The following is a 20,108-nucleotide window of genomic DNA, read 5'->3' as shown; positions in this document are numbered from 1 at the left end:
AATTGGAATTTGAAAATGTTGGTTTTTAAGGAGAGGGGAAAACCGGAGTAATCAGAGAAAAACCTCTCGGAGCAAGGGAGAGAACCAACAACAAACATTCATTCATTCATCTATTTATTTACGCGATTAAGCTCAACTCAGTTTTAATTGCTGCACTATGTCTTGGATGATGTCTACACGAAGTACGCAATAACCACGATTTCAGTGTTTTGTTGTTCTGAAGCCAAGAACAGAGCTCACCCAGCATGCCGCCGAGATCAGTAGCCTTGCATTGTGTCAGTTTAATAGCAGTTTAGTTCAAGGAGTTTTCCAGTCAATCTGATCATCCTCTCTTAATATCCTAACGGTCTTTTCAAGATGTACTAATAATGTTGTAATGATGCTGTCCACGACAGATAATCCCCTGTGACTGGCTTTTATACCCCTGAGGTAAACACAAGGAAAGGGATAATAACACATTGTAAGAAACAAAGTAGCAAATGACATAATTCAAGTTAGGAGCTATCATAATCAATGCAGTTTCGTTTACTTAAATTAGGATTATGCAACAGGTGCAACATTAAATTTCAGATATTGGCTCCAGATCTGTTGCACGTTACTTCACGAGGGAGAGGGATGTTCGACAATTTTCGGCGGGCAAATTGTGCGTACCATTTGTGGGCAGAACTGAGACAAATCATTGCTTTTTAATAGTTTAACTGCTCCACCAAGATCTTGGTGTTCTTGCCACCGTCAATGTGCAATCCTGTGTATCCTCTTCTGAGACCATACATACAACTTATGACCTTTCATTCAACAACCGAGTCTACCAAAGACGTAAGCAAGCCAGCAGCAGGGAAATTGTTCGTATTTAGAGCGTTTTATTACAAAAAGACCTCTTATGCCTTAAATAGCCACCTAAATTATGCAGATAGCAAGAAAATTTTAAAACAGTGAACACACTTTTCATTCAAGATCAATAGGCCAGATTCCACGAGTTGTTGAACATCTTCACTCTCTTTAAATATGTCGCTCAGTGATAAGTGTTTGCTAAATGGAGATAATGAATGCCACTTCTGTAGAAAAAGAAAATCAAACAGACGGTTAAGACGTGTTATGTATTTTATACTTGAATGATAATAATAATGATAATAACAATACATCAACAATAGTTATGGTAAGCCAGTTTTTTCTTGTTGTAAGAAGAAAAAGGAAGGGGAAAAAGGGCAATACCTAAACCTCATTATTTCATTTTAGTATGTCAATTTCAAAAGGATGGAAACAATTAGTATATTTCTATTAACAAAAACCTTTTTGCAGGTAAAACATTGCTGAGTGAGGCCTTTAACTTTTGTAATTAAAAAGAAATATTAAAACCCGAGCTTTCGCCGATCAAGGGCATCATGAGGAATCCCTGATAATGAATTCTCCGCTTAAAATGACTGTTGATAACCAATATACTTTAAGGTCACCTCCTAGGTCCTAGGATTGCCTCAAAGTTGCATCGACAAGTAATCGTTACATTTATTTACATACTTACAGAGTTGGGTTATTGCTGGTATTTTATTTCAATTATTAACCATAACCCTACAGTGAAAACAAAGTGCAATCTATTTGGGCCGAAGGTGTAAGTTCAAGTTAATTTAACATTTGATAATTGGTAAGACTGTGTTTATTAATCATTAAATAAATTTAATTTTTATTCATTCAAAATATTTCCCCGATTTTGACTGGCTAAAAGCAAACGCATAATTCACCATAACCAGCTACTGATGACCAAATTTGGAAGAATTTTGCGTTTAATGAACCGATGACGTCAAAAGTGCAGCTTTCTTGCAGGTTAACGCACCGTTAACCGAGAAGACCTGGGGACGAGGTTGAGTTGTTTTGGTTGAGAAAACAAAATGGTGGACATTTCCCTCGTTTCAAGAGTACCAACTAGCCGAAATAATAGCTAAAAACATGACAAGAACAGCAAGAAGACAACTCAAAGGGCGACATCTGCTATTTGGAGAATATTTGCGGAGCTGAACAACCCTAAACGTGCACTAAGCATGTTTTACCTATGTTATTACTATTATTATTATTATTTTGAATGAATAATAAAAAAATTATTGAATTCGGCTTTCGTATCATATGAAGAATTATGGAGATCTCGGAGGGTGTTATCCGCCTCGGCCTACGGCCTGGACGGATAACAACCTCCTCGATCTCCATAATTCTTCATAAGATACTCAGCCTCATTCATTAATTGTTAAATAATAATCACCTTATTGCTAAGACCATCAGCAGTTCTAAGACTTGACATAATAACCTCTTCTAAACTGAAACCAAATAACAAAACAATAAATACCATGTTTTATTTCCATAAAGATTTTTAAAATAATACCAACTATCCATACGCACTAAATTACATTTTGAAAACAACAGCATTGTGATGGTGGGGGAACAGGAGAACAATAAAAAATGTGTACCACGAGGAGGAAAACCAGGAGGGGACAAATGGGGAGAAGGTGGAGGAAGGGGAGGAAACCAAAAGATGTAAAATGGCAAAGAAAGGGCAAAAGGGAAGAAATTATGAAGAAATTGTGTCAACTGTATATTATCCTTACTGCTTACTTCATTATATTAGTATTAAGGTATGTGATAGCCACCCCAGACTCCCTTCATCAAGGTTAAACGTCCTTGCAAAGAAACTTACACCCTTACCATAACCACACCCACTTCTCTATTAACTTAGACCCGTAACCCTAACCCTAACATAAGCAAGTCGGAAAAATAGCATCCTGAACACATATGGCCACAAAATTCCAAAGTTTAATACAAAATAGTCCATAACTAAAAGGCCTGGGTAAAACCAGGAGGTTAATTTTCCTTCCTTGAAGTCTGACGAAATTCTGTTATGGTGTGGCACACACTTCCTGGATGCGGAACCTGAATAATAGAGAGCTATGGAGGAGCTCTTCCAACCAACATGATCAATGCCTGCTTCCCAGTCAACTTCAGGCAGTGTCAACGAAGTGGCATATGCACTACTCAAGCGATTTAAAGTGATCCAACGATTCTTCGATTCTTTAAATTATTTCATAAATGCTGGGTGTAGAACGAAAGTCTAGTTCGAGCTGCACGCGAAGCCCATAGGTTGGTTAAATTTTACTCGAAACAAGAAACCTCGCCTAAGCGGGGCCCCGATCAAATCACAAATTCGAATATATGCTTCAACAGCAGCAATAGCGCACAATGGATTAAATTACTCTGTAACGCTTAACAGCAAATAGATCGACGTACTTTCGCGAAGAGATTTCGTTGGAGCACGACTGAAAAGACCCTTCCCAAACTGATCCTTTCATGTGAAGAAACTCACCAGATCGTCCAGTGGAGCCATAAAATATCTTTTTCGCCAGCCTAGAAACTCTTTATAAACATTCCAAAATACTTTTGTTTAGCGTATGAGCATAATTGCTTCAACGTAAGAACAGCGTGTGCGATTTTCAGTTCTAGCCCAATCCCCCGGCGGGAGACCTTCGAGATGACAATCGTGCGCAAGGCATGCTTACGTCGCTGACCACAGCGCTGACAAAATTAAAAATTAAAATACACCGCCTAGACGGAAAGCCAACACACCCAAAGGCAATGGCCCAGGTTCGAAACCCTGCTTTGAAGGAAATAAAAACCGAGTGCGTGGAATGTCGCTTGACTAGTAAAACCCTCGTTGGGCCATAGCACTAAAAAGAGGCCACCAACTGTTTAGGAATCACTAGTGTTACAACTGCTCCTGTGAAACGCGACTACGGAGTAATAAGGCATTTACCGATTCAATGGGAGAGCTCGTGATTGAAAGCTAAAATATTCACCACGAAGAGCTTGGAGTAGGACATGGTGTACAATGACGCGAGGAAATGCCAGACTTAACAAGGTGGCTGTTGGAATCCAAAGACACAAGGTCCAAACCGCAAAGCTCAGACTGCACGAACTCCCAGGACGAAGGAGATAAGTAGGACAGACCCGGACGGGACCTATGACCTAGTCAAAGCTATAGGTTCCTGCGCGCACCAAAAACAAAGATACGTTTCACCACTTGCCTCCGGTCCATTCCCGCAAGCGCTCTCCCTGGCCGAACCCCACATGAATGGCATCTTGACTATCAACATGAACGTCAACCCTACGGTGTTGGCCGCCCAAAGGGAGGGAGGAATCCGACGCCTTCGCAACAGCCTACATCTCTTTAACGGTGATATGCGTCAATTTATTTCATCACTCCAGTAGTCATTGATGAAGATACCGTTAGAACTGAGATGTATAAAAGCTGCCCAGCGATAAGACGAAGCTTCTGAAATGATGGAGAACACAACACGCTTCTAACGACTACAAAGGATAAAACTTTCCTATCCATCCAGGAAACGCCAAGACTGACTTTCCTCCTGCAAGGCAGGTGTCAAGTAAACCTTTGCACTAGAAGCCCTAGCAATAGACGCGGCCAGGTGTAAAACTTTGCCTCAAGGAAAGCAAGCAAAAAATATATACGCTTTCCCATCAACTTCTAAATCGATTTTGGAGGGACGTCTCTTCAACTAAGCAAATGTCTCCCTCTTTTTTCTGTGGTACGGAGAACGCTCCACTCAAGTACCAAGATATTGTTACATAAACAAACAAGCACTTCTTTAAAGCCTCCACAGCCTGAAAACTGAAACCTTGGCCCCGCTGACTGATGGGACCAGACCAATAACCCTCGGTGGCGAATATTTTACTCTTCAGATGATCAACGATATACAATGAATGCGCTATTATTGCTATAATTAAATATTAAACGGAAGCGTGACACTAACAAGCCACCAGTCTTGTCACTCAACCCCCTAAAACTGCTGCAAATCTTCGGACAATAAAATATGATCGGAACCCGAAGTCATGACGATTCCTCCACAAAGTAATGAGAATCCACTTCATTTGACTCATAGGATAAAGACAAAAGGCTATGACACCATCGGCAATACATCCTGCACAAGCAAATAAGATTCCTGCGTAAAAAGGTTAATTTTACCCCGACTATAATCGAAAACGATACAAACGCCCAAGCTTATTACTGACCTTGCAATGAGCACACTCATAACAACACCTAAATGACGAAATTTGGTTACTTTTGATTAACTCTTCTACGTATAATTGTATATTGTTCAGAAGTTTAAACTTAAGCTCAAAAATTAGATAACCCCTTTAAAATTTTTACGATTCTGGTCACGCATGACAAAGTGAAGTTGTTCAAGGTAGACTAGTTATCCGTAGGCCTTATAAGGCAGGTTCCCTAGCAATCAAGTAGGGTAATACTAGCGCCACGGTAAGGCTTTCCTGCCTTGAAAACACGTCGCGTAAAAAAGAAGAAATGTATGAGTGCTAGGGTAACCCTCTTGCTAAGGTAACCCTAGCACCAATTTTCCTCACCTCCTTATAAACAGGCCTTTGGTAATAACTTAACGTTCAGTAAGCTTCATTAATGAAAGACTAATGACGTCATCGATTTTCGCCAAAACTTTCGCATAAAGTAGAAATATAAATAATCATTGTAACTTAGGTGTGTATACTTACACTTCAAATTTTGTTTGTGGAACTTCTTTTCTAGTTGCATGACCCCTTATCTCTACCTTTAAATAATAACATAAAAATCCAACTTAACATCACCCAAATTAGTGCTCTCGTAGGAAAAAAAAGCCTAACCCTAACCAACCACATAGGACTTTGAAGTGACACAGCATTCGATTAGTACCGCAGTTAATTACTGAAGGAGCAGCTTTTGCTATAAACATACAGTATGGCTACCAGTCACTTTCCATTAATAACCCACAGCTAGCCAGTATACACCATGGCCCGATGACGACCAGCAGAAAAACTAACGGCAAATAATTGATCTGCTCGCCACAGACAAATCACGATATTTTGCTCAACCTCGTCCGATAATTGTTAATTATGAGGATGGAACAAGTGGCTATTCAATGAAATCTGGTTGTGGAGTTCTTTTTTTCTCTGACTCTACACTACAGTTATCATTTACATATTAAGTATTACGATGAAGTACTGGAAAAAAAACAGTTATCACAATAAACTAATGACACCTCTTTCATCCAATTGTTTGGCTCTAACGTCTGCACTCTTGCCTGCCTTGTTTGAAGTCCATTGCCTAAAGGAATAAATCTTTAACACCAAACACACAGTTTAAAACCCATACCAGTGCTTGGGAAGCCCTTATAATGACAAAGGCTAACCTCTGGATAGAAACTAACGCGCTTTCCAACTTTAGGAGCTAAACCCTTTTTTCATGCAACGGCCGTTTTGTCATGTGGTTGCACGCCAAGAACCGTGGAGACAATCGAGTGACCAATCAAGTGCAACTTATTTGGCAATTCTTTCACGGGCAATAATGGCGCCCCAAATTTGGCTTTTTTGTTGTGATTTGTTGCATGTGCAGTAAACTCTTACCTTACCGACACAGGCCTTGCTAGAACAGACATACCGATAATAGGAGAAGAAGACAAACCCCGGTAACTAGTTACAAGTTACAGATGTTTCGGTGGAATAAACTCCGGCTATTACCTAAGAACTCTCACTGTAAAGGACACTAAACTAGCGGTCCCAAGTGAGAGTGTCTCAAATAACTCAAGTTGGATGCAAAAGTATTGTCCTTTGAAGATGTTCATTTCAATGCTTGCCGTGGCTAGAAATACCAGAGGACCCTGTTCCGTGTAGGTACAAAAACATCTATTACACATTTTAAGAGAAGGATTTCAAGATCAAAATTGTCTTCAAAGCTCACTTTGCGGGAGCATATTTGAGCAACAGGCATCGGAGAATTTAACTTTTAAGACAAGTTTGATTTATTCACGGCAAATCTTTCACAGCTCAAACTTGAGATTGCTTTGCTTTTCAGCAAAAGTCAATAGTTTATAATTTACACTACGATGAGTGTTACTGTGAACTTTGTTCTCACTTCACTTCAGTCAGTATGTAAATACCCCTGATCTCTTCTACCTGCTGTGAGCTCCTGGTCCCACTCCTATGTACTGCGTACCATTCCAATATGCCATGTTATGTTTGCTTTCTGCACCCTGTAGAATGAACACATTAAAAAAATTGAACTCTAAACTAAATCATAAGATGCACAGAGCTTAGCCTCCCCTACCCTGCAAACAGAGTCTCTTTCGATCTTCCTTGATAAGTCGGGAAGAGGAAGGAACCTCTGCCGACATCCTCGACAATTCATGTTGAGCATGCTCCAAATTCAAATTTTTCTGTGACGTCAATCAAACCGTTACCGTAGCATCCACTGTGTTTGTCAGCAAATGTAAATGTTAGAGGGAATGTAACGGTTCGTTTTCACCCTTCCGTAGCTGTGTTTCCTATGGATTTGGAAGCTCTATATGCCATGTTTCAGTGTAAAGAAGTTAAAAAAATCTTAGAGCTAAGTTAAAACTTGCGGTGCATTTCAAAAACAAAGCTTCTAACCTTGAAACACAGAAACACACAAAACGGATCGAAATCCACAAATCACAAACCACAAACTACGAACTTTTGTTTTCTAAGAGGTTCGCTAAGATGTAAAGGCGAGAAAGCGAACAAACAGAAGAAAGCGCCGCTTCTTCAGATTTTGATTGATGTCGAATTGACGTCGCAGAAAAACAAAAAATCCAAAGACGTTTTTGGCATCGCAGATCGGGTGTTATCAACAAACACCTGTAAAAAACATCGATCATTTAAATGCAATATGGATTCTGTAGCCTCGTGATCTTATTTTGAATTAATGTCATAGCAAACGCAAAAGAATAAACATAGTTATTGTTTCTTAAATATTTTCATTCAAAACCCATTTGTTTATCCTTCCAAGAACTTCTCGTAACACTTACTGGATTGTGGATCCGTTGACCCAAGTAAAATCGGCCAAGTACATGGTTCAATCCAAAACAAAATCCATCTCGAATCTGGGTACATTTTCCAATTTTTCTAAAACTGAACGTTCAATCTATAATTTTCTCAAAATTCCTGCATGAAATTGAAGCGGCAGCTATTTGTTTTGTTATGGAGCGTGGGCGCAGAAAGAGTCAGCAAAACTCCAGAATATGCGTGCGTGCACAGATAAAACTGGTTTATCCAGTGTTAAACTTGTCTGACTCATTCAAAAGGCTGGATGATCGGCAGATCAAAGGAACTTGAAGATGTCGGCAGAGTCGCTTCCTCTTTCCCGACTTTTCTAGGAAAGATCGAAGCGACTCTGCTAGCAGGGTAAGCCTCCCCATCATAAAGGCCTCTTGACGCTGTTAGAGCACAGCCCTGTGGTGAAGTTGGTGAAATAATAACTGCAAAAGAACAAATGGTGGTAAAATAATGAATGCATATTGTTGAGTCTGAAAGTTTCTTCGATTGCAGTTGAGGTATATGATACTTTGCAACTCTATTGTAAAAATGGAAATCAAACGTTGTTCTTTTCTAAACTTTGTTGTCTGTGGAGCTGATATTTTTGAGATTTAATGAAATTTCTTGTGGTGGAGATACTTAAGAGACCTTCCTAGCGTCGGTCGGCTTAGATGTTCATTTTCGCCTACGCTCTTGCGCGTTTACCTGGTTATTTCCTCAATAGAACGTTTGCTAAATATTAACTTGAATTTACACCGGAAGTACACATAACCTCTCGAGTTAATTTACAAGCATTCCTCTCAAATAATTTGAAAAAAATAATTTACACAAAACAAACCAGGAAAAAAACAACAACTGGCGGGAGGAAACCACTTGGTTATTCGGAAGTATGGCCGCGGAAGAGTTGAACTCTTGCTGACTGATAAACAAATCTAGATAGCTGTCTGCAGCGCGCGCTGGACCGTACTTAATTAAGGTTGGGCCCGGGGCTTGAGACTTCCTCATTGCGAGTCCGACGCACTTTTAATACCTGAATGGCTCTCTACCTTATGATCACAATGAAAAAGAGGGGTCCGACAATGAACCACTACTGAACTCCAGAAGGAAGCGAAAAATCTTCAGATGTGATTAAAGAATCAATGCAAACAAACTGTCCTCTTAAACCAAAGATGACTTTCATCGCATACGCTGTAATGATTTATTTTCTAACGGGATCCAAGGCGTTAACAACCCAAAGTCTTTTACTAGCCCGCAACCCGTCTCTAGTAACAAGCGAATTCCAGTACCAAAGAGTTGTAGTTTGGATCACCCTGGGAGGATTGAATCATTGAACCATTCTTGTGAAAATTGTGGCAAGTGAGAAAATTATGCTGATACAGGGAACTTCATCTAAATTAAGCTTACCGGTTTTGCAAGGTTAGATATTTCATATCTGTGAAATCCGTTTCTTAACAGCGTCTATAAAACAATAATGATATATCTTGTCACGGTTATACTGCCTTCAAATGTAGAAAAAATGGAGAACAGAATAAGAAGATATCGATGCTAAGAACATTGCTGACCTCTACCGCCATCTGATACATTTCAGCAACAACATCAGAACTGGGAAGAGACTGAAACAGATATTTACTGTATCAAAAGGCATTTTTACTAGCAAATTCTTGCTCTTAGGGATAGTTCAGACACTAATAATAACAGTAATAACAATAATAATAACAATAATAAGAAAAGCCTTGGCAAACTTAAAAGGTGATTTTATTGTCCTTCCTAAATCTGAGCAATGAGCAGAAAAAAATGTGATATCCATATAAGATATAGTCAAATGCTGTCAGTCTAATGCACGCAGCCGTCGTTGTGCGTGTGAGCTGTACCAGTGGTCACAAAGGGAGGTCGAAGCGAGAGAACTAATTAGAAATTTGGACATTAAGTAATGATCCGAGTAAGGTGGATAGCAATTTCTTTTGTTATGCGGCAACGGTGCTTTCCCCACATAGGAGTGTTCTCATTTTTACACAGAGAATGCATAAACCTACATGAAGGCCATTTACGCAATAAAATGCATTTACACTCCACTTTGAAAGGGTGTTTTTTTGTGTTAAAAGATTTTGACCAATCACAAGAGTTGAAAACAATAGCCAAGAAAAGTTTACAATTTTACATGTTCCCCACATAGGATTTCTTTGTTATTCAAACTGAGACCAGATTTTGTTATATGGAAGATGGTTGGAAAGTAAGGATGAATATATGTACTGCTTTATTAAGTTTTGGTTAACTTTTGCTGTTTAAGCCAATCAGAAGTAAGTACAGACGATAGAAAAGTTAGCACCTTTTTTGCATTCCAACATGTTCGTTGCCGTTGTTGCTATCGTTCTTATCTGGACCGTTTCTTAACAATCTTGAGTCACCGGACACTTTTGGGAGCAATGACGTCTAGTACGTATTATCAGAAAGGGACAAATAGGTGACATAAAAAATTGACAATCATAATCACTCAGCAAGGCGCAATAGGATATACACCAGCTTTTGTTGACTTGACCCTAACAAAACCTAGATATGGTGCATAATATTGCGAACTTACCAATTTTCCCAACTTAACATCTCTGAAAAGTGGTGTGCCTCTCTCAAGAGTCAGCTGATAAAGTGAAACATGGTCATCACAGACATCTATGGTCTAAACACACAAGGCAACTAATATTACATTACTAATAACCATTTTTCAATGTAATCAGAGTCCGATCCAAGAATATTAAATACATTTCATAATGGTTAGTTATTTTGAAAGCGAAATTTTAAACCACTCAGCGACAGAGAGCAACTATCTGGATTGTCTCGAAAGAAAGAAACAAACAAACAAACCACAATCGAACGAACGAACTGCTGGGAACTAGAATACTCAGTCCAATGCCATCATAGAGTTAGAAATGAACAGTTCTAAAATCCCTGCACAACCATCTTAAAATGGGGCCTAAGTCACCAACTATTTTCATAAATAAAAACTTGAGTGAGCTTCCTTGAAATTAAAGAGTTTCTCAGCATGATATCAAAACAACAGAAAATAACCTATTTACAATATCGTACACTCTGACCTACTTCAGGTTATATATTAATCCCTTCAATGATTAAACATTTCTTAAACACTTGAATGCCTTTTGTTTGTTTCAAGTCATTGCTTAGGTTGTTCCATATCTATTGGGGTGTACCACAACAGTAAAGGCAGGCTGATGTCCAGCAGCCGCTTTTCTTAATCATGGACTATTAAGGCTCTCCCTGTGTCTTGTCTGCCTTTTGTGGATAGTTGATTGAGTAGCTGGCAGCATTGAGTACATGTCATACCTGGAGTAACTCCTTGGACCATCCCTCCAGTGATTGGTGTGGTCGACCAAACAGAAGATCTATTGATACCTTTCCAGGAAATATAGATTTTGCCTCCTGCAAAGCCCTGGCAGTTAAATGAAATTAACGATGAGTAAGAAAACTATAAGCACTGTGGCAGCATATTTTTTGATGGAACCTAGTCCCCAAACAAAAAAATGTGACATATAGAGGTCCAATGAAATACGAGGTTTTAATCAGGTGCAAGGCTAGAGGTCGTGATATGAGATAGCCAGGGGACATGTACCCTTTGTTTGACCAGATCTTTTCTGCATGTGTCAGTGAGGTGGATCAGTGTTTGGAATTGGCTGGTATGAGCTGTTCGAGTATCCCTCTCATGTTGTTTCCTTCTTGTAATATAACGCCAAGTTCATCACGTAGCAAATTGGTTATAACATTTGCAAGGAGTACTGTCTTTGAAAATGCATTTTAGATGTTTTCAAGTAGTATTGGAAAAACAGTGAAGAATTCGCTGTTTTGGTTCAGTGGCTGATATCAGGATATCTCTCAAGCCAGGGTTAACAGAATCATACAGAATCCATACAGAATCCTTCCACCTTATCATCTTCCAGATTCGGCCCGTGGATTACTTTCAGTGACTTGAGAAAATACATCACCCAGCTCCCTGCTACGTGCTGGTCTAAAAGTAACTACCTGTAACAGGAGTCAGTCTGTGAGCAAAGTTATGCAACAAAGCAGCAAACTTACTGAAGTGAATCCTTGACGGTGTTATCTCTTCCTAAAAGAAGTAAATCTTTCTGATTGAAGGCCTACAAAAACGTAGTAAAACCAATTTTAGTTCAACTGTCAAATGAACATCTGTAATAAGAAATCACTCTATGATAAACTTCAGAAGAATCTGTGGCTTTTTCTAGATGCATTTGACTGGAAAAGCTCTATATTATAACTGGCAAGTGGAATGTAAAATTCTCTTTAAACATTCTTCGGTTTGAAAGTCACCTTGCTGTAGGATCGTTCTTTGAACTGTTTTCCAAATGGTGGAACATAACATAACATAACATAACTTTATTGTTTATATAGAGCAAAATACACGGATATATGATCTAATGCGCTAAAGAAAAATTCTACCAAAAAACAATCACCAATTACTAGATCTCTCTCTCTCTCTCTCTCTCTCTCTCTCTGTCTTTGACAAATTTATTAAAGTAATCACAATTTTATATGTGTAATCGTTCTTTTTTAGTTCAAATGTAGCAAAAAGCCAACCTACAATTGTTATATCCGGTTACTATATACCCTAACATACATACATACATACATACATACATACATACATACATACATACATACATACATACATACATACATACATACATACATACATACATACATACATACATACATACATACATACATACATACATAAATAAATACATCCTTTAATCCTTTATGATCTTTCCTTAAACAAGGCTTTTCAAAGATATGTACACTCAGTAAGCTAAAATACCTGGATGCCAAGAGAGAGACGGTTGATCCCAGCTGAAAGGAAGTGTCTTCAAAAGGAAACAAGGATCGGAAGGTCAGTCAACACAATTTATTGCAAGTTAAAGATCACATAAAGTTAACCTTTGCCAATGGGATCACCATCTTATCATGGTAGGATTGTTTGCGAGTCTGTATGACCGTGAGAGCTTTGTCGGCTGGAGTTTTACTCTCCTGTTAGGGACTTTCACGCCCAGCAGATTGAAGGATAGAGGCCAGACGGAGAGTGGTCCAATCCTCTAGGTTGGGTGGGGGGGGTTGGGTTGGGGTAGAGTAACCTACTCCCATAAAACCTTCCTATACGGAAACGGAAACTAGCGTTGCCTTTGTGCCCTATTATGGGAAAGCTAAGGCACAATATAACCACTAACGATTGAATCAACACTTAAAGCACGAATTACACCTAAGCCGCCTATAATTAGTTTTACTATAATGTGCCCTTCTCCAATCTAATTTTCTTCTTTTGTTATTATTATTACGTACACGTAGTTTAAGCAACTTTGTACCAACTGATATTGTATAGGAAAATTCATTACCTGACTCGTGAATTCCACGTTAAATTGCACGCGAAAACCGATATCGCACGAATCGCGAAGCGATGAGTGCGATATCGGTTTTCATATCGGTTTTCAAGTGCAATTTAACGTGGAATTCACGAGTCAGGTAATTAATTTTCCTTGAATCGCATAATTGAATAAAATCAGAAAAAAAAAGAAAACAGCAATAATATTGTTTGTTTTTATCCTGACCGCGCGCTCCAGAAAGCCATTTCAAAGTCAACTGTCAGAACTGTCATTGCGTTGGCGAATAGGAAGCAAGGTCAGTCGTACACGTTTGAACCTTCGACACCTTTTTTGTACCTTGTGCTTGTTTTTACATTTGTTTTCAAACTTTTTTACATGTAATCAAGCTTCACACTAATCGTAAGGATAAATAGAGGTATTTCACTGACTTTACAAGCCGTTTATCTATAAGATCTTTTTTCAAATTGGTCATTTGCTCGAGAAGGAAAATAATTTACACCTTATACCTCTTCGGCGGCAAAACTGAAAGGAATGAAGCGTCCAAGCGAAAGCACTGAAAGTTTAACGTCGCGATTGATATAAGGTAAGTACCTTGAAATGTTTTAGAAATGCTGTTCAAGTTCAGCTCTGTTTTGTACTTTTCTAAGTACCACGATTCAAGACGATTGCAAGCGGCGTACTCTTTTGGGCCATGTCGTCTTTGAAGCTATTTATTTCTTCTTCTGTATATGTGACAATCGACCCTGGCACTTCCTCCGTTGTTGCTTCTCCGTTTTGTTTGGTTGAACTTTGGCTTGCCATTTTCTGGGCCGTGTTCACAGGATTTTCTTGTTTTCTCGTTGTCGCGAGCGAAAGAGGTTTGTTTTGCCTCTCCGAGAATTTGTAGTTCAGTTCAAACAAGGAAGAACCTCCGTCTCACTTTAAAAAACGCTTTTGTTTGTTTTTAACTCTTCAAAAGGAGACAATGGTTTTGAAAACATTTTGAAATGACATTGTAGAAAACCTTTTTTGCAGTTGTTGTGTTAGAATTTGACGATAGCTGTTACGTAGATGCGAAACAATATCGCTTAGCCTCGTTTTCAACTCGCAATTCCACACTTTATTACATCCACTTTGAAATCACTGGCTATCCGTGCAATCTGATTGGCTCTCAGCAGTGTGATTTATTCCTAAATCGCACCATTTTTTGCTCTAAATCGCATCTGTTCCAAATCGCGTCATTCATGTTCTAAAACGCATCATTTCTGTTTTAAATCGCATCATTTTTGTTTCGAATACAAAATGAGATGTAAAAGCCTTTTTGTCTCGGCTTTTTAACAAACCGGCTACTCGATCAATAAAATATTAGTACTGACTAAATTCTGCGATTTCAAAATGGATGTAATAAAGTGGTAATTGAACTTCGTGTCGTGCAATTTTGGTCTGAAATCATACTTGTGATTTCAAATCGAACTCGCGCTGCGCGCTCGTTCGATTTTGAAATCACTCGTATGATTTCAGACCAAATTGCACTCCACTCAGTTCAATTACCATTATAAATACCTTGCTTCGTTAACAAATCAGAATGCGAGATTTTACTCAATTATGCGATTCTACAACTAATGTATTATTGATATTGTACAACTATTGTATTATTGTACAACTAATGTATTATAGGATGTAGCAAAAATAAAATACAAATACAAAATACCTAAGTCGGCCTGTTTCAGCAGATGTGGGATTTGCTTCCAATGTGATTTCAACATCAGTTGGTAAGTAGCTAAATCTTGAAATGGTTTCTAGCACTGACGAAATAATCAAAGGTTCTGCTAAACTTGGGGTACCTAAAGGAAAAAATATTGTTCAACCAAAACTGACAAAGAGTTTACGATCAAACACCAGACAAAATTGTTAAAAAAACAAGCGATAATTAGCGTATCATGATCGTGGGACAAACACAAATTTACAGTCCTGACAGGGTTCAAACCTATGACGTCCAGAGCACTGGGAAGGCACGCCATCCACTGAGCTCCAGATAGACTCCTGAAGAGTCAGGTGCATATACTAGTTTCGTATTTACCACGCGTCATGCATACTGTTAAAATCAGCAATGTTGGGTGTATAATGTTGCTCAATATCACATTCGTTTACGTACTCCAGGTACCCAGATGTAGCTGTACCGACCTTGTTTATGTAATACGCAACAAAACTTGGAGAAGCCATGATTAAAGACAACAAAGAAGTAGCACAGTCGGTTAGTGCAGGGCCACCGATGCGGCAGGTTTTGCGTTTGATTCCCAAGTATGATCTCAAATCCTTGTTTCGACTTTTTTCCTTTCCGCAGAGCACTGATGCAGAGAGTTGGGTAAGATGAGCGCAGCATCGGCCCCAGGTTTCTCAGTGCAATGTGTATTGGTACAAATTACCAACGTAAGATAAGGACCTTTACCTGTACTTTAACATTGACCGCCAAGCAAACGACATAAAAAAAAAAACGCTCATATCTGATCAAGGTCCGGTAAACAGATTACACTGGATAGGATCCCAAACTTTCAAAGGGAAATAAAACAAAAGAAACCTCCGTAAAACAGAATGAGAACAACGAGAACATCTGTCCAAACTGCGGATTCGACCATGAAGGACTACGTCAAAGTGTTCAACCTCCTGAAAAACTTGTACCGCTTTCTCCAAAAAAAGTTATTTTTCCAATGCGCAAAGGAAAGAAAAATGACAAAGATAAACAAAACGAACCCACGCCAGCACATCAGACTCTGACCTCGCTTTTCAGTTACGAAGGGCCAATCCACGTACATTCTGCGCACCCACTGTTCATGTTCTAATCCATGGTGAAAACGGAGAAAAGGAAGAAGACTCCGGCCGATCAGCAAGCATTCTAGACGGAAAATCAAGAACCTAAAGTCAACTCACCAAAGCAAAACGTATCACTGCAACCCACTGACACGAAGCTCTATGCCATTACCCAGAAAATAAAACACCATTACAGGAAATAAAAAACAAAGACCTTACTCGTCGTTGTCAAGGGAAGCAAGAAATCCCAACCTCTCCTAAGTCCCGATACTAGTGTGGAACACGGATTATTGCAGGTACCCAACACAACCAATACAGAGCGTAATTCTCCAATAAAGGACAGTGCCATCACCAACCAGGACCTTGCAGAGAATTACTGCCTCTCAGCAAATCCACTTTTGACTTCCCAGTACAAGTTCCAGGACGGTTTGTCTGATCCGGGCAAAAATAAGAAAATCATGACAAAGTTAATAGTAAATGAAGGCTTAACTCCTATTGCCCTTAAACTGGAAAAAATTCTAGAGCCTAAAAGCCACGAAGTAGGAACAAAGATTTCATTACTTTCGAGTTCTCGTCAGGCTATGAAAAACAATGTATAAAATTTTCTCCCTTAAAACATCAATTTTAATTGAAAAATTGTTGATACAGCAGGTTTGCAATTTTCCAAATTATATAAATTTAACCATTACAGAAATGGGCGAACAAAGCAAACTTGCAGAGTTTGAAAAACGTTTCCCAGCAAGGGCAGATTTGAATTTTGGAAAGAGCCAGAAATCGCACGACGCCAAGTCGGGTGACTATGGTGAATGTTCCATCAAACGGATACCATTGTCATCAAGGAACGTCAGGCTGTGTGATGCGAGCTTTGTGAGGAGCTGCATTGTCGTGATGTAACTGGATTCGAGACCGACGTCGAGTCCGTGCCGTTGACTGATTATGCAGAAGAACTTTTGGCAAAACTGAAGTTGTGTAATATGTGGCAGTGATTGTAGCTTTGTCGGGCGTTATGTCGACAACAACAGGCCCTCGAGTATTGAAGAAAACGGTGAAAACATTCTCTTTCTTGGACGGAAACCTGTTTTCAGGGTGTCTGGGCGTGGTTCATCGTCGGCCAGCCACACCATGTTAGAACGTTTATCTTCATGGTGAAGAAGGAAATCTAACACTCGTCACTCGTAACAACATCAGGTTGAAATACTCTCAACTAATCGCGGAAGACTGTCACCCTTTGTTCATTCAGTTCTGTTGTCAACTGGTGGGGGATCTCATCTTCTTGTCATCAGGAAGCTTCAATAAGCTTTAAACTCCAGTGGTAAACTAAGCTTTTTTCATTATTTTCTTTTGCATATCAACGGCCTTTGGTTATTGAACACGGACTGAACAACCGATTGAGTAATAAGACTTCGTGCAGTTGTGACTTTATACATTTCAGGTAGGGTGTTGTGTCACGCATAACTGTTTCATTGTATCTCGCCTTCTCTCCTCGATCCTCATCATTCGCAGGCTAATTGTAACTAAGCAACTGTGAATAAAATCGTTGAATCAAACTGATATGAGTATTGTTTACTGTGTTGTTCAATTCCGTTTCTGCGCTTATGATCCGCAGTAATTTCTTTTGTTGATACGGCAATTAAAAGGGCTTTCTCTGCTTCACGTACGCAATTATGAAAGCGGTTCTCATCTGATCAATCACATCTTTAACCCACATGTTCGCCCGCAATTCCTAACCATCAGTTACTGCTAGTATGAGCACTAAATTTCCATAACAGGTGTTGAGGTCTAAAGATAAACATAAGATTGAAAAATAATTGTTGCTTGAAGAACCTAGGACTTTTCTTTGGTGACAGAACTTCGTAATTATCGATGAAGTGATTGTTTCTATGAATAAAGTGATAGTGAAAGCAGGTATTATTTTGAAACAGAAAAGACTGTGACAACACAACTGCGTTTACACTCGCTCATGCAAACAACGCTCTCAGCCAACTGGAGCATGCAAACTACCTTAGTTATTACATAATACTACTAATGAAACAATAATCTAACCTCCACCAAAGTAAACTGATGTAATCTTTTTTACACCAGATAATTGTAGGAGAGTTTTTGTTTCAGCCACCAGACATTTTTTCATGCGGTAATGATCCACGCTGTTACTACAAATAAAAAAGAGAAAAATGAACGATTAGGTTATTCTCTGAGTTATTCTTGTCTAATTTACAAATAATTCAAGTGACATTTACACCAACCTAGCATATTTGTTGAAATTGCAAAATGTACAGATCTTTTTGCAGAAGGGCCACTGAAGGGAATGAAAAAATAAATAAATAAATAAATAAATAGCAGCAGACAAAATATTAATATTAACAAAAGCGGAAAATCATTTAAAAAATGGGTGACAGCAAAGCGGGCTAGGTCGGAGGTGACCATGGACGAAATCCTAAAGGCTCTGCACTCGTTAGGAAAACAGAACAAAGGAATAGAAAACAACATGGAACAAAAGAGATTTTAAATTGAGTTTCAACTACAGGAAAATAATGTAGTACTTCGATACTTTGTGTGTAAATACACAAGCAATTCAACTGGAGAACGGGCTCAAATTACACGAAGATAAACTGACCGTGAAAATGAACGCTTTGGGGCAAGAATTCACGAAAAGGAAAACTCTCTCGAATCTACACAAAGTATATTTCGAAGGCTGGACAAAGTATTAAAGAGCTTGGAGGATAAACTGAGCGCCTGGTCTATCACAGAGCACTCAATGCAAGTGAAAGTAGAAACTTCGACTCCTTTGCAACCAGGGCTTCAGAACGCAACCTCTAAGTTTTCATCACCTTTCTCAGTCTGCAGCGGGGATCCCGAACACCAACGGCCGGTTAAAAAAAAAACCCAAACATTTGACGGCAAATCGCAGTAAGAGTCTTACATGTCCCACTTGAAAATCGTCACTAGAATGAAACAATGGAACGGCGAGCAGAAAGGAACTATCTTGCGACGAGCCTACTGAGGAGACTGCTTAACTCTCCAGCTGGGAGAACACAAATCTCAAGCGTCTTAACTCTAGGTCAAAAGTCATAGCGTGACCAGTTATATAAAAAAGGGTTCTTGAAAATTGTAAGACCAAAGCAGGTTCGCGCGAAAGAATCACCATTGTATGAATTACGATGACCGGCCACAGAATTTTTTGCTCGGTCAAGTATCGTTTCGGACCGGTCAAAATATTGGGAAAAAGTTAACTTATTCTTGTGTAATTTCTATTTGAGAAAGTGATTTTCTTTCAAAGGAACAAAATCTTTCATTTACCGGTGAGGACTTTGGCTCTTTTTCAAGAATGAGAGTAAGCGAGGCCAGTCAAAGCCGGCACGTGAAGTTTTTGGCTAGTAAAGTCATCATTCAACATTGTCCGTTGACCGGCCATTATTTTGAGCGCTGGAGGTACAATGCATTTTTTCACTACTTAGTTCATTGAAAGTTAAGTAGCTTTAGCAGGCACAAAATAATGTCACAGGTAACAAGTGCAGGTTTAGAGTAGAGGTCAGCGTGCTACAGTAAACTGTAAAGAAACAACACTACAAGTGTCTCTCAGCCCTAACCATGACAATCCGAAATAGAGTTCTCAGTACATAGTTATTCATCAATAGAGCAGTGACCTGCACTTGTGACCTGTGTCGTACCTGCCAGAACATTCTAAAAGAATAAAAATACATTTCCGTCAACCATTATGGTCAGAAATGGTGGCAGCGCAGTCTGCGGTGGCTTTAAACAAAACAAAAAACAACTGCTTGACTACCTTGAACACTTAAGTTTTACTTACGTGAACATACAGACAAGCTTCCATGTCTTCGGGTAACGAGGTGGTACTTCCTTGAGGATGAGAATGAAATAGGGCGCTATCACAGTGGCGTCCCTTTTTGAACAGATTTGAGAATTGCCGTGGAATAAGCAACCTCCATGGGCTGCATGGTGAATAGAGCTTCATAGCAAGGCATCTGCATGCATAGCCATTTTTCAACAAACCAGCGGCTTTACAAGGCACAAAAAACACGTTGTGTA

General features: G+C 39.1%; 1 protein-coding gene across 3 annotated transcripts; it reads right to left on the bottom strand.

Moving 5' to 3' along the window:
- Nucleotides 1-97: 97 nt before the first annotated feature.
- On the bottom strand, nt 98-20,029 carry LOC140941311 (radical S-adenosyl methionine domain-containing protein 1, mitochondrial-like). 3 transcript variants are annotated; one of them, XM_073390292.1, is made up of 16 exons: nt 19,870-20,029; nt 18,305-18,357; nt 18,105-18,211; nt 14,965-15,097; nt 12,716-12,761; nt 11,956-12,017; nt 11,209-11,314; nt 10,454-10,546; nt 9,438-9,488; nt 9,280-9,333; nt 6,997-7,073; nt 6,084-6,162; nt 5,560-5,615; nt 2,249-2,303; nt 943-1,055; nt 99-424 (listed from the first exon to the last, which is right to left on the bottom strand). In XM_073390292.1, exons 1-16 carry the CDS (start codon nt 19,891-19,893, stop codon nt 298-300), a joined length of 1,236 nt encoding a protein of 411 aa, XP_073246393.1. In that variant the 5' UTR covers nt 19,894-20,029; the 3' UTR covers nt 99-297. The 3 variants fall into 3 exon arrangements, with proteins under 3 accessions (XP_073246394.1, XP_073246393.1, XP_073246395.1); XM_073390294.1 differs by lacking the exon at nt 19,870-20,029 and adding an exon at nt 19,706-19,719; XM_073390293.1 differs by lacking the exon at nt 18,305-18,357 and having other exon boundaries at nt 98-424; nt 19,870-19,975.
- Between the last annotated feature and the right edge of the window lie 79 nt (nt 20,030-20,108).

This window comes from Porites lutea, chromosome 6 (genome assembly GCF_958299795.1).
Source record: "Porites lutea chromosome 6, jaPorLute2.1, whole genome shotgun sequence".
NCBI lineage: Eukaryota > Metazoa > Cnidaria > Anthozoa > Scleractinia > Poritidae > Porites > Porites lutea.
The sequence above is the reverse complement of the archived record's forward strand: the minus strand, read 5'-3'. Positions and strand labels throughout refer to the sequence as shown.